The 12,772-nt window shown below is 43.8% G+C and overlaps 2 protein-coding genes across 3 annotated transcripts in view; one reads left to right on the top strand and one right to left on the bottom strand.

Annotated features, from left to right (window-relative positions):
- Positions 1-8,985: 8,985 nt before the first annotated feature.
- Positions 8,986-12,368, top strand: GCHFR (GTP cyclohydrolase I feedback regulator). Of its 2 annotated transcripts, XM_027870192.1 has the most exons (4): positions 8,986-9,238; positions 10,689-10,783; positions 11,768-11,837; positions 11,925-12,368. In XM_027870192.1, exons 1-4 carry the CDS (start codon positions 9,203-9,205, stop codon positions 12,111-12,113), a joined length of 390 nt encoding a protein of 129 aa, XP_027725993.1. In that variant the 5' UTR covers positions 8,986-9,202; the 3' UTR covers positions 12,114-12,368. The 2 variants fall into 2 exon arrangements, with proteins under 2 accessions (XP_027725993.1, XP_027725994.1); XM_027870193.1 differs by having other exon boundaries at positions 11,768-12,368.
- Positions 12,369-12,549: 181 nt separating this feature from the next.
- Positions 12,550-12,772, bottom strand: part of DNAJC17 (DnaJ heat shock protein family (Hsp40) member C17) — a 34,981-nt gene continuing 34,758 nt past the window's right edge. The window contains exon 11 of the mRNA XM_027870190.1: positions 12,550-12,767. Within this exon, the coding sequence (XP_027725991.1) occupies positions 12,645-12,767 (123 nt within the window). The 3' untranslated portion in view covers positions 12,550-12,644. The remainder of the gene's footprint in view (positions 12,768-12,772) is intronic.

The raw sequence follows: 12,772 nt of genomic DNA, 5'->3' as shown, positions 1-12,772 counted from the left end.
GAGTCAGAAAACCTAAATCCCAAAGCCAGGCCTGGTGACCAAGGGCAAGGTCACTTAATTTCTCTGAGCCTCAGTTTCCTCCCCTATAAAATGGGGGTGATAAAATTTGCAGTACTTGCCTTTTAAGATTTAAACCTTTATAGGATTAAAAACCTTTGTAAACCTTTGAAAATGTCAGATATAAATGTGGGACACAGATCAGGAACTGAGCTGGAATGGTCTCATTGAGAGGGATTGGGGCAGTAAAGCTGACTCTGACCTCCTTGCCTCCCAGTGACCCTGAGTTGCCTTATCCCCAGCAGGTCCCTGCCCTGGGCAGGATATGCCTAAAGCATCTCAATGCTGGCCCTCAGCCCAGGCCTTCTGCCTACCCCTGTCCCTACCCCTCCCCAGGGCCTTTGGTGAAATGGAATTTCATCATCTATAGGAAGCTTTACTTATGAGATCTCATTTGATCAGTTGCAAGGGCAGTTGCAATTTTTTACACCTCTGGTAAATGATGCTTGGCTGCTCCTGACCCCAGATGCCTCAGCAAATGCTCCAGGTAACTTGGATACCCCAACTCAATTGGTCCCAGGGGGACTCCCAAGTCTAAAGGAACAAAGGAAGAAATTTAAAAAAAAATTTTTTTTTTAAGTTTCTAAACCAGAAGACAGTTGATACAGGCAGCAAATGCCCTGCTGGGGTAAAAAGAAGAACGTCAAACTACAGATTTGCCCTTATGCAACCCAGAGTTATTGATGCAGGACTGTTCAAAGATGAGTTTAGATTCGTGTTCCTAACAGCTGGGTGACCTTATGTGAGGCCAGAGGTAAGCAGGAACCTTAGCACAAGAGAGAGAGACTTCAGAGCATGGTCAGTTTGGGCTTCTTGATGTTTGGACTACAATGTGACTGGCCTCTCTTTCTGCTCAGGAACAGAAATGCTTTTCTTGGGGGGAAAAAAAGGATCTAATGACCTCCACCAGCTGGATGCTGTGGAGAGCTCTAGGCAAAGAGGTAAGTAGCTCGGGTTGAAGAATAGTTGACTGACCCTGCCATCAGCTGGCAGCTGTGGAGTTGCTATAGGAGGATGGGAATAAAGCGCCACCTGCTGGAAGTTGTGGAGAGCCATGGTAGGCACCAGACTGAAGCCTCAGAATGGAGTATATAGCTTTTTGGACGCCCTGCTCAGTGCAGGACTGTAAGAAGATGAGGCTGTTGAGGTCTCTGGGCAAAGTTTCGCTCACTGGCAACTGTCGATATTTTCCTCGAGTTCTCACTGCTCTATTTGTTTTTCTTAACTTGTAAATAACCTTTTTATTCTTTGGATTCTGTCCTTGCAAGGGGAATAGGTATTACATATAATTTAGTGAGGGTACCTGATTTTCTGAGTGGGGGCGATGAACCAAACTGGAGAGGTGAGAAATTCCCTGAAGTGTACCCAAATCTTGTGTGTCATCTGAGAGCCTCTAACACAGAAATTACACTAACATTGCTTAGGTAAACAATATGGGGGGAATGGTTGAACAGGTTGTGTGGTATATGATAGTAATGAAGTACTATTGTGCTATAAGAAATGATGGGCAGGATGAGTTCAGAAAAACCTGGAAAGACTTACATGAACTGATATAAAGTGAAGTAAGCAGAGCCAAAAGAACATTGTACACAGTAACATCAATATTGTACAATGATCAACAGTCAATGACTTAGCTATTCTCAGCAATACAGTGACCCAAGACAATCCCCAAGTACTCATGGGGAAAAATGCTATCCAGCTCCAGAGAAAGAACTCAGAATCTGAATGCAGATTAAAGCATGCTATTTTTCACTTTATTTTAAAATTTTTTTTCTTTTGGCCTGTTTCTTTTTTCACAACATGACTAATATGGAAATATATTTTACATGATTGAATATATATAACCTATATTAATTGCTTTCTGTCTTGGGGGGTGAGGATCGAGGGAGAAAATTTGAAACTCAAAATTTTTAAAAACTGAATGTTAAAAATTGTCTTTACATGTAATTGGGAAAAATAAAATATTATTTATAATAGGAAAACAATACAGGCATTATTATCCTGTTGCACACATGAGGAGACTGAGGCTCAAAAAAAAGTGACTTGTTCAAGGTCACACAACAAGCAGCAAAGCCAGAACTGGACCCCAAGTCTTGTAGGGCTCTTTGTGACTGGGGCTCTGCCACTTACTAGCTACTAAGTCATAGAACCCCTCTGAGTCAAATCTCTAAAATGGGGATGAGACATTCCCTACCCCACTTACTTCCCAGAGTTCTTGTGAGAATCAGATGAGGAGATATAATCGAAAGTAATTACAAGCTATAAAGCGTAAGGTGTTATTTTTATGGTGTTGAGGATGCAGCAGGAACCAAGCCTCACTCTCTTCCATGTCTGCCCCAGTTGAAGAAGATACGGCCTCACGATATGGCACTTAAAAGGGAATCTGATCAAAAGCAGGGATGTGTGTGGATTATTCCTCCTCACCCCACATGAGCAGCCTCTGAGCCCCATGATACTCTGTAATTCTTTCTGTTCTTTAGGCGATGACAGATGGGCAGACAGAACAGGGGAATTCATTTCCCCCCTGGATATTAAAGATGTTATCTGGCAGCATCAGGCCTACTGCAACTGAAATCAGCAAGGGCGGTGCGGAGTGGGGGGTGCAGGATGGTGTTGGACAAAGCCTTCTAGCTGGTTCCTCATTGGCAGATCTACTCTGACAAAGACATCAAGGCCAGCTGCCTAAAGGTAAATGCTGTCTGCAAACATGATGGCAGCTCCCCTGTCTCCCACCTTGGGTTTGGGGTTTGTTTGTTTTTTTCTTTCATTTCGCCAAAAAGCAGCTACAGGCTAACAGACCTAAGGCAAGCATTCTAGTGCTACCACAAGCCAATGGGTGGTGAGAACAAAACCCTGCCTCCTCTCTGGGTTCTGATGCCTGGAGCTTGGAATCTCGTTAACTTGGCTGTTTCTGAGAGAGATAACACAATCTCACAACCTTGGAGTTAGCATCCATTTCCCAGTATCCTTTTCCTCTTCCCAATAGCTACCTCTTTGTACCAATATGGATCTCATAACACTTTCTATTATTCTTATGCACTTACAATATTTTTATTTGCGTTATATTTATTCCCATGGGTGTCATCTGGTAGAATGTAAGGGCCTTGAGGACAGGTGTCATTTTTTTTTTGTCTTCTATCTCCAACAGTCCAGGTTTGATCACGTCACACACACACACACACACACACACCTTTCTCAATAAACTCTAGTGCCTCCCTATCACCTCCAGAATCAAACTGTCTGGTGTTTTAAAGCCCTTCATAAACCTGCCCCTCCCCCCAATCTTCCCAGTCTTCTTGCATCTTCTATCTTTCCCCTTCACCCTCCATCTACTCTTCAATCCAGCAACACTGACCTTTTGCTGTTCTTAGAACAAGATACTCCACCTACTGACTTTGGGCACTTTCACTGGCTGTCCTTCCTCATCTCTGCTTCCTGACGTGCCTGGCTTCATTCAAGTGCCAGCTAAAATCCCACCTTCCACAGGAAGACTTTCCTGATTCCTCCTAATTCTAGTGCCTTCTCTTGGTTGATTATTTCCAATTTATCCAGTATATGTCTTGTTTGTACATAATTGTTTTCATGTTGTCTCCACCATTAGACTGTGAGGTCCTTAAGAGCAGAGGCAGTTTTTTATCTTTCTTTCTTTTTTTTTTTTGTAACCCCAGGACTTAGCACAGTGCTTGGCACATAGTAGGTATTTAATAAATATTTATCGGCCGACTGACCAACACTAACACAGTTCCTGGCACATGGTAGGCAGTTAATACTTTGAATTGATTCAGCCCTATAAGATTATAAACTACTTGAAGGCAGGCATCCTTTCATATTTATTTTCTTATCTCATCTAATACCTAACATGGTGACTTGCATGACTTGAATGAATGGATATTAGCATGCCCTTGCTTTTGGTATCTGGTTGTTTCATGTCTATGTCTTATCTCCTCAATTAGTAAAAAAGCTCCTAACAACAAAGATGAGTCTTATATTAATGCTTTTGTATACAGAAAAAAACATTGTATGTGTTGTTTTGTGTACACCACCTAGTAATAAAGTGTTAAGCACACATTAAGTATTTGAGCAAATGCTCATCTAATGAATGGAAGGATAGACAGAAGGACTGGCCAGATGAGAGAGCGACCAACTTCTTCAAAGGTGAAAGGAAAAAAAGATTGTAGGGAAGAATGTGATTAAATAACCAGTCAGATCTAAATAGCCTTAGGCAAAGTTGGTCATCATTGACTCTGAAAATGGGTATAAGGGTGTTGGTTGCTGCTATGGAGATTAGTGTGATAAAGAATAGACTTATTTATAGTGCATAGTTTTTAAATAGAGTCTTCATTTGGCATTTCTGTACTGCCTAGTATTGTTAGAACAGATCCAGATCCAGTCTGTTACCAAGGCCTGATTTCACCTTTGCAAGATCTTTCCAATATGCTCCCTTATCTCCTCTGACACTGTCACCACTCTGGTGCAGGCTCTTATCACCTCATTCATGGACCACTGCTGGGGGAGGTCTGCCTGTCTCATGTGTCTCTGGGCTCCATTTCATCCTCCATTCAGCCACTAAAATGATATTCCTAAGTGCAGGTCTGACCCCATGTCACTACTCAATAACCTCCAGTGGCTCCGTATTACCTCTAGGAGCAAATACAAAACGCTTTCTTTGGCATTCAAAGCTGTTCATAACCTAGGCCCCTCCTACCTTTTCCAGTCTTTTTGTCCCTGATATTCCCCTGTCCACTGGCCTGCTTACTGTTCCTCAAACAAGAGACTCCATCTCCCAACTCCAGACATTTTCACTGGCTGTCCCCCATACCTGGAATGCTCTCCCTTCTCATCTCTGTCTCATGGCTTCTTTGACTCCCTTCAAGTCTCAGTAAAATCCTACCTTTTACAGGGATGCTCACCTGATCCCACTTAATTCTAGTGCTTTCTCTCTGTTGCTTATCATCAACGTGTCCTGTATATAGTTTGTTTGGACATAGTTGTTTGCATGTTGTGCCCCTTTTCTCCTTCCCTCTTCCCCCATTAGACTGTGAGCAGGGATCGTCTTTTGTCTTTCTTTGTATCTCCAGAGCTTAGCACAGTGCCCTGTACATAGTAGGTGCTTAATAAATGTTTACCAACTTGCTATACATCTGTGGTTCTTAATCTTTTTTTTGGATCATAGATCTTTGGCAATCTGATGAAATCTATGGCCTTTTCTAAAGGTAATGTTTTGTTTTGTTTTGTTTTGTTTTGTTTTGTTTTGTTTTCCAGGCAATTGGGGTTAAGTGACTTGCCCAGAGTCACGTAGGTAGTACCTGTCAAGTGTTTGGTCTGAGGCCGGATTTGAACTCAGGTTAGAAATAACATTTTGAAATGTATGAAATAAGATACATAGGATTACAACAGAAACCAAAGGTTAGTAAAAATAAAGATGTAATTTCTTCTGATCCAGGTCTATAAACCCCTGAAATCTAACCTTGGGGTGGCCCTTAAGTTAAGAACTCCTGCTATAAGATAGATTGAAATACATATATATATGGATATGGCTCTCTCCTCAAATAGACTGTAAACCCCTAGAAGGTAGGGATACTTTCCTATATCCCCTATCACTGACTAGAACAGTGTCTAGTGTCTAGAACAGTAATGTGATCAGAGAGATGCATGAGTCCTGACAAGGAAAAAATATATTCCTGCTAACACACATTAACAACATAGAAAAGAGGATTAATTAATAAAGTAAACATTCAATGAAAAAAAAAAACCTGGTAAATAAGCACAAAATAGGAAATCTTGATAATAACAGAAGAAATAGATGAACTGGAATAAAAAAGACTGCAACTGATAAAACTAAAAGCTGGTTCTTTGAAAAGACTAAAAAAAATTTGTAAGCCTTTAGCTGACCTAATTAAAAGGAAAAGGGAGGAAAATAAAATAACAAAATGAAAAAATGAACAAGGTAAAATCACAACACAGATATATATGATTAGAAAAGAAGGTGATCCCAGTAATCAATGACTATAGTCATCTATTATTTGATAAACCCAAAGACCCCAGCTTCTGGGATAAGAACCCCCTCTTTGAAAAAAACTGCTGGGAAAACTGGAGAAGAGTATGGCAGAAACTAGGCATTGATCAAAATCTCACACCATATACCAAAATAAAGTCAAAATGGGTTCATGATTTAGATATAAAGGCTGATACTGTAAGCAAACTGGGAGAGCAAGGAATAGTTTACCTATCAGATTTATGGAGAACAGAAGAATTCATGACCAAACAGGAGATGGAGAACATTACGGAAAGCTAAATGGATAACTTTGATTACATTAAATTGAAAAGTTTTTGCACAAACAAAGCCAATGCAACAAAGATTAGAAGGAAGGTAGAAAATTGGGAAAGAATTTTTACAACCAGTCTCTCTGATAAGGTCCTCATTTCTAAAATACATAGAGAATTAAGTCAAATTTATAAGAATACAAGTCATTCTCCAGTTGATAAATGGTCAAAGGATATGAACAAGCAGTTCTCAGATGAAGAAATTAAAGCCATCTATAGTCATATGAAAAATGCTCTAAATCACTATTGATTAGAGAAATGCAAATCAAAACAACTCTGAGGTACCTCATCATACCTATCAGATTGGCCAAGATGACAAAACAATAAAATGATAAATGTTGGAGAAGATGTGGGAAAATTGTCACACTAATGCATTGTTGGTGGAGTTGTGTAATGATCCAACCATTTTGGAGAGAAATTTGGAACTATGCCCAAAGGGCTATCAAAATGTGCATACCCTTTGACCCAGGAATAGCACTTCTAGGGCTATATCCCAAAGAGATCATACAAATGGGAAAAGGACCCACATGTACAAAAATATTTATAGGACCTCTTTTTGTAGTGGCAAAGAATTGGGAATTAAGAGGATGCCCATCAATTGGGGAATGGCTGAACAAGTTGTGGTATATGAATGTAATGGAATACTATTGTGCTATAAGAAATGATGAGCAGGCATACTTCAGAAAAACCTGGAAAGACTTGTATGATCTGATGCTGAGTAAAGTGAGCAGAATCAAAAGAACACTGTACACAATATCAGCCATGTTGTTCGATGACTAATATTGATAAACTTAATCCTTTCCAGCAATACAAGGATCTAAGACATCTCCAAAGGCCTCGTGATGGAAAATGCTATCCACATCCAAAGAAAGAACTATGGAGTTTGAATGCAGATCGAAACATACTATTTGCTATTTTTTTTCTTCTGTTGAGTTTTGTTTCCTCTTTCTGGTGGTTCCTCCTATTGGTTCTAATTCTTACAACATGACTAATGTGAAAATATGTTTAATAGGAATGTATATGTATAGCTTATATCAGATTGTATGCCGTCTTGGGGAGGGTGGTCGGGAGGAAGGGGGAGAAAAATTTAAAACTCAAAAGCATATGGAAGTGATTTTTGATAAATCAAAATAAATTAATAACAAAGAAAAAAAGAAAAAAGAAAAAAAAAGCTATTCCAGTAGTACAGGTGACAGGTGACAAGAACTTGTGAGGACTTGGCTTTGTGAGTAAAGAAAAGATAACATATATGAGAGATGTTGTGAAGATAGAAACTACAGGCTTTCATATATTGGATATGTGGGGTAAGAATGAGGAGTAGAGGTTAACCTAGAAGTTGTAAACCTTGGTGATTGGGAAGATGGTGGTGACCCAGGCAGTAATGAGAAATTTGGGAAGAAGGGAAGATTCGATGAAAAAGATAATGAGTCTGTTTTGGACATGTTGAGTTGAAGCATACTGCCATTTGTTTTTGATAACCCTTAGACGCCTGGCATATCCAATTGGATATGAGCTCAGGATTTTCTTGCTTACTTCTTCAGCTTATCCCTTCATGGTGATTTGAACTTTATTGATGAGCCTACAATCAAATAAGGCTCCATATTAAAGCAGCTATGATACTTTAAAATGAAAAAAAAAAAAAGGTGATCAGCTCCTGTGGTGAGAAGGGATAATGAACTGCCCAGCCCCCTCCCCCATATCCTTGCAATCTCAAGAAATCTGAAGGACAGTCAATTCAAGAAATATTTATTAAGCTTCTACTACGTGCCAGGCACAGGGTTAAGTGCTGAGGATACAAGAAAAGGCAAAGACAGCCGCTGCTCACATTCTAATGAGGAAGACAACATAAAAACGATGTACATACAAGATATATATAGGGTAAATTGGAAATAAATGAAAGCTCCCAGCACATCAGCTAGATCTCTGAGGAGGAGTTACATGACCAAAAACAACGAATTACACAGGTGGGAAGGCTTTGACGGGCTTCCATTTGCAATCTTGAAAAAACTACCCACAATCAATATAATCAGAAATTGATCGGTATAGTATCATAATCACCCTTTTAAATAGTAAGCTCCGGGGCAGCTAGGTGTTGCAGTGAATACAGCTCTGGCGTTGGAGTCAGGACATGAGTTCAAATCCAGACTCAGACACTTAACACTTACTGGCTGTGTGACCCTGGGCAAGTCACTTAACCCTGATTGCATCACCAAAAAAAAAAAAATAGTAAGCTCCTTAAATCCTCAGTTTTGCCTCTCGAGTCTTGCATTGAGACTCTTAAAAAATATTCATAGAATGAATGTCTGGGGGAAAAGGGTACGGTGGTGGGGGATGCTGAAGTGTAGCCCAAGAGCTTCGATGGTTCAAAGAGAAACATTTTACAAATGGCTCTAACGTTCGAAGCCCTGATTCAGGCAAAGCTGAGCCAGCCAGGGTAGGGGCCGGGTCAGTGCCGTCCATTCTAGCAGGAGGTCATGGTCTCCGCTGCCCTGAAATCAGTGTCTGCTACTCCAAAAATTTAGAAGCGATCGGCCCGCGTCATAGGACCGGCCAGCCTCTGATTGGTCAGACGGTCACCAGACGGTCTTCCTGGGATTTGTCTGGACTGGGGGTGGCACCTCCCAGAGTCAGAGCGGGAGTAGCGGGACTTTAGGACGCAGGAGACCCCTAGTTCAGTCGTCCGTCGGGAGGGACAAGTTGCCTCTCGGCGCTGAGTCCTGAGGTGCATCCCCCAAGCTGTAGGGAGACCGGAACTGGAAACCAAGATCATCGAACCCCGGAGCCTGGGAGCCCAGTGGAGCTGAGGAGGGACATAGGGACCATGCCATACCTGCTCATTAGTACCCAAATTCGTATGGTGAGTACCTGCTCCCTAACTCTGGTCCCGTACCTCCCAGCCCACGGGGCGCTGAAACCAGGAGTGAGACAAGGGACAGGCTTCGTCCCCAGCTCCGCAGCCAGCGCTGTTCTGCATGGGGGTGCGTAGGGGTGGTGGGATCCAAGGAACCTAGGCACACCCTTCCCTCTTGTGCACTGAGGCTGAGCTCAAGCGTCCTCAGGGACGCCCTTCGGGTCGCGGGTTTTCTTCCAGCGAGCTCTTAGCCACAGCTACAACTCCCAGACCCGCCCCGTGAGGGAAAGCCGCGGCACACCCCCCCCAAACCCCACCCCACCCCGGCCTCGAATTGGAGACCGTCCATCTGGATTGCGTCCCCGCCCCCTGAGTAGCAAGGCGGCCACGTGGGTTCTTCTGACCCAGTCGACCCGGGGCCACCCGACCTGGCTCAGTCTGTTGGGCAGGACTTTTCTGGGCATCAGTCCCACCCACTCGAGGGATGGCCAGGAAGTCCCTTGATCCTGCCCCGGCTAGACCTACTTCGGAAGCAAAGGATCACAAATTCACAGGCTCTTACAGGCACACGATACCTCCCCACCTTCCCCCCAAGAATCACTGCCATAGGTAGAAGTGAAATGATACTGTATAGCTGTGTAAGTTCTTTAGGGAAAAAGAACGAGATGATACAATTGCAAGGAATACACAAAATGCACAGGGTCTCTGATACACTCCGGTCTGCATAAACGACTCACTACCATTGGCAGACATGCAGTTACAGCCCAGGATACAAGCATACGCCCATATCCAGAGCTGGTCACAAGAACACACACATACACAGAAATTCACAGTCATACACGTTGATAGCCAGTTAGCCACACACAGTCTCATCCAGAGACACAGAGCCTCAGACACACACAGTCAGAGATATAGATACACACATGCACAACACTAGTCAGTCAGACACACATATACAGCACTAGAAATGGGGACACAGCTATCTCTGTGGATAAGCACAGGCACCGCCACCATGGGCTCCTTTAGGGGTCCTATAGGGTATGTTTCAACAGCAGAAGAGACAGCATGGTACTGAGCCCTCAAGTGAAGAGAATGAGGGGGTGGTAAGGCCAAGGTCTCACATCTGGGAAAAGCCCTGGCAGTGCCCTAGGGTGATAGTGTTAATTACCTGGCTATGCCAGGCTGGTAAGGTTGAGATGAAAGAGGCTGGGGAGGGCCTTCGCTGGCCTGTTACTCAATCTGGTCATTCCTGTCCCCCTCTTTGATCACTGTTCTCCCTCCCTGTTTATTGTGGGTCTGAAAGCTCCTGAGGGCATTAACTCCATCCTTCCAGCTTTTGAAAAAAGTTCACTCAGCACTCTGACTATAGGCTTGGCTAAGAGGTACATAAGGGGGGAGGAAAGGGGGTGACCACTTTCTGACCTTAGCAGCTTTCCCCCTGATTTCCCTATTGCAGGAGGTGGGTCCCACAATGGTGGGAGACGAGTTCTCTGACCAGGAGCTGATGGAATATTTGGGGGCCACTAAGAGGAATGTGCTGGGAAACCTTTTGTAAGTAGAAGGGACTACCCTGGATCCTCTTGCATTCTCATCATCATCTCTATAGAATGAGGAGTATCAGTAATAAGTTAGCTACCCAGGTTGTCTTTCTTTTTCTTGGGCAGTTCTAGGCTTTCAGAGAGTGTCTTTTGCAGCAATCTTTCAACTACTGTTCCTGCCTTGGACACTGGCCCTGCTTTCAACTCACAAAGCCCCACCACCAGCAGGGCAGAAGGGCAAACCAGTGCTTTCTACAGTATTGTGGCTTCTGAAACCACATCATTTCTGCATAGGACTCTTATTCCTCTTCTGTGCTTTCTCACTATGGCACCTAACCAGCCTTGCTCTAAGCCTGGTCTCCTAGGCAATAGGTGGAAACTAGAGGGAAGCAGTACTTTCCTCAAGAGAGAGATAATTAATTCAAAGAATGCATCCCACAGGCTGGAAGGCCAGGAAGCACAGGGCAAAGCTTCTGTTTTGAGGCTGCTAGTAAGTGAGCTGGCCACTTCCTCCATACTTTGCATAATATTGTAATCTGTATACTGTCAAGACAGTTTCCTTTCCACTGGTTTAGCATTAATTCATTGAGCAGGGCTCCTAAGAAGGGGAAGAGACCTGCCCACAACGGGTTCTTTGCTCCTGATCATAGAGATGTCATATTGAGGTGAGGACTTAGGCAATAGGGCGTCGAGGGGAAAGAGGATGAGTGCTGATCCCAGTCAATGGCTCTAAGGGCTCCGATGGGGGCTGCTATAATGACTCCCTTGCCCTGAGTTACCAACTCAAGAGTTGAGTCCTTTAATCTACTTAGAAACCCTATGGCCTCAACCAAATTTGTCTAAAGGGGAATTAAGCATTCTTACTGCCAAGAAAATGCAAACAAACCCTGGTGTTTCAGTGGGGTCAGTTTGGTCTCTCTTAGGACTGGGGGCAGGGGGAATCAGCCCTTTTCCTGCCCAGTCTCACATTCCCCTCACCTCATTCCTCTCTCTACAGTTGGGAATACTATGTCAATGACCCACCCCGAATCGTTCTGGATAAACTGGAGGCCCGGGGCTATCGTGTGGTGAGCATGACAGGCGTGGGCCAGACACTTGTGTGGTGCCTACACAAGGAATAACCATGTCCCATCTGAGTTTTTGGCTCCTTTCAGGCCTGCATCCACCTGGAGAGGTCCCTGTGTACCAGCTGCCCTATCCTCCCAAGCCCTTGTCTAGGACAGCCAAGATCCCTGTCTGGGTGGAGTGACGCTGTCTTCCTGATCTGTCACGTCTCCCTAGCCAGCATCTACAGCCTTCACAGCAACCCACTGCAGTCAGTGACTGAGGTCCCTAGCTGCTGAGGCAGTGCATGCACTGACACCCCCTTGCCAGCCCCCCTCATCCTCATAGCCACCCTGACTCGATGGCACTGTGCAGGCCCTGACACAGCCAGCAGGGAAGTTTTCCTAGAGGGAGAAGAAACCTTACCCAGCTGGGAAGCCCAATCTAATCCTAGATTTCCTTAGCCATGAAACTGAGCACAGTCTGAAGATGCCCCAGGTCAAACTATAAGGTAGTCCAAGACAATAAAGAACTGTGATGAGTTGTTGCTTTTCTGCCTGGTCCAGGGTTCTGTTTCTTTCACTCAGTTGGGATTTTCTCTTCAAATTGCCTTCCTAGCTGTCAGAGACTAAAACTTGGACATGGATGGAGGCCTACAGGGTAGAGTACAGAAATAAGGAGAGGTTCTGGGTTTTACCATCTTTCTGCCAGTCACAAATGTCTAATACAAATCGGTTACTTTCTTTCTAAAAAAATTTATTGTAGGTATTAATTTAAGAAAAGTGAGCAAGAGGGAGGGAAGAAGGGAAGAGGGGATGGTTTCTGCAGGGCTATGTGGGCATGCTCTCCTCATCCTCCCTCTGCATCTGCTCGATCAGCTGTTGCCGCTCTGCTGCCTGACGCATGCGCATCATGACGAGGCTCTCATAGTCCCTCTCTGACAGCACGGAGCCCTGTG

The sequence above is a fragment of the Vombatus ursinus genome, unplaced genomic scaffold, assembly GCF_900497805.2.
Source record: "Vombatus ursinus unplaced genomic scaffold, bare-nosed wombat genome assembly UNPS02014794.1, whole genome shotgun sequence".
Classification (NCBI taxonomy): Eukaryota; Metazoa; Chordata; class Mammalia; order Diprotodontia; family Vombatidae; genus Vombatus; species Vombatus ursinus.
This window is presented reverse-complemented; position numbering and strand designations above follow the sequence as displayed.

Coding starts and splice junctions, on each gene's coding strand:
- GCHFR (XM_027870192.1), top strand. CDS start 9,203: ATGCCATACCTGCTCATTAGTACCCAAATTCGTATG. Junction 9,239..10,688: donor TTAGTACCCAAATTCGTATG/GTGAGTACCTGC, acceptor TCCCTATTGCAG/GAGGTGGGTCCCACAATGGT. Junction 10,784..11,767: donor AATGTGCTGGGAAACCTTTT/GTAAGTAGAAGG, acceptor CTCTCTCTACAG/TTGGGAATACTATGTCAATG.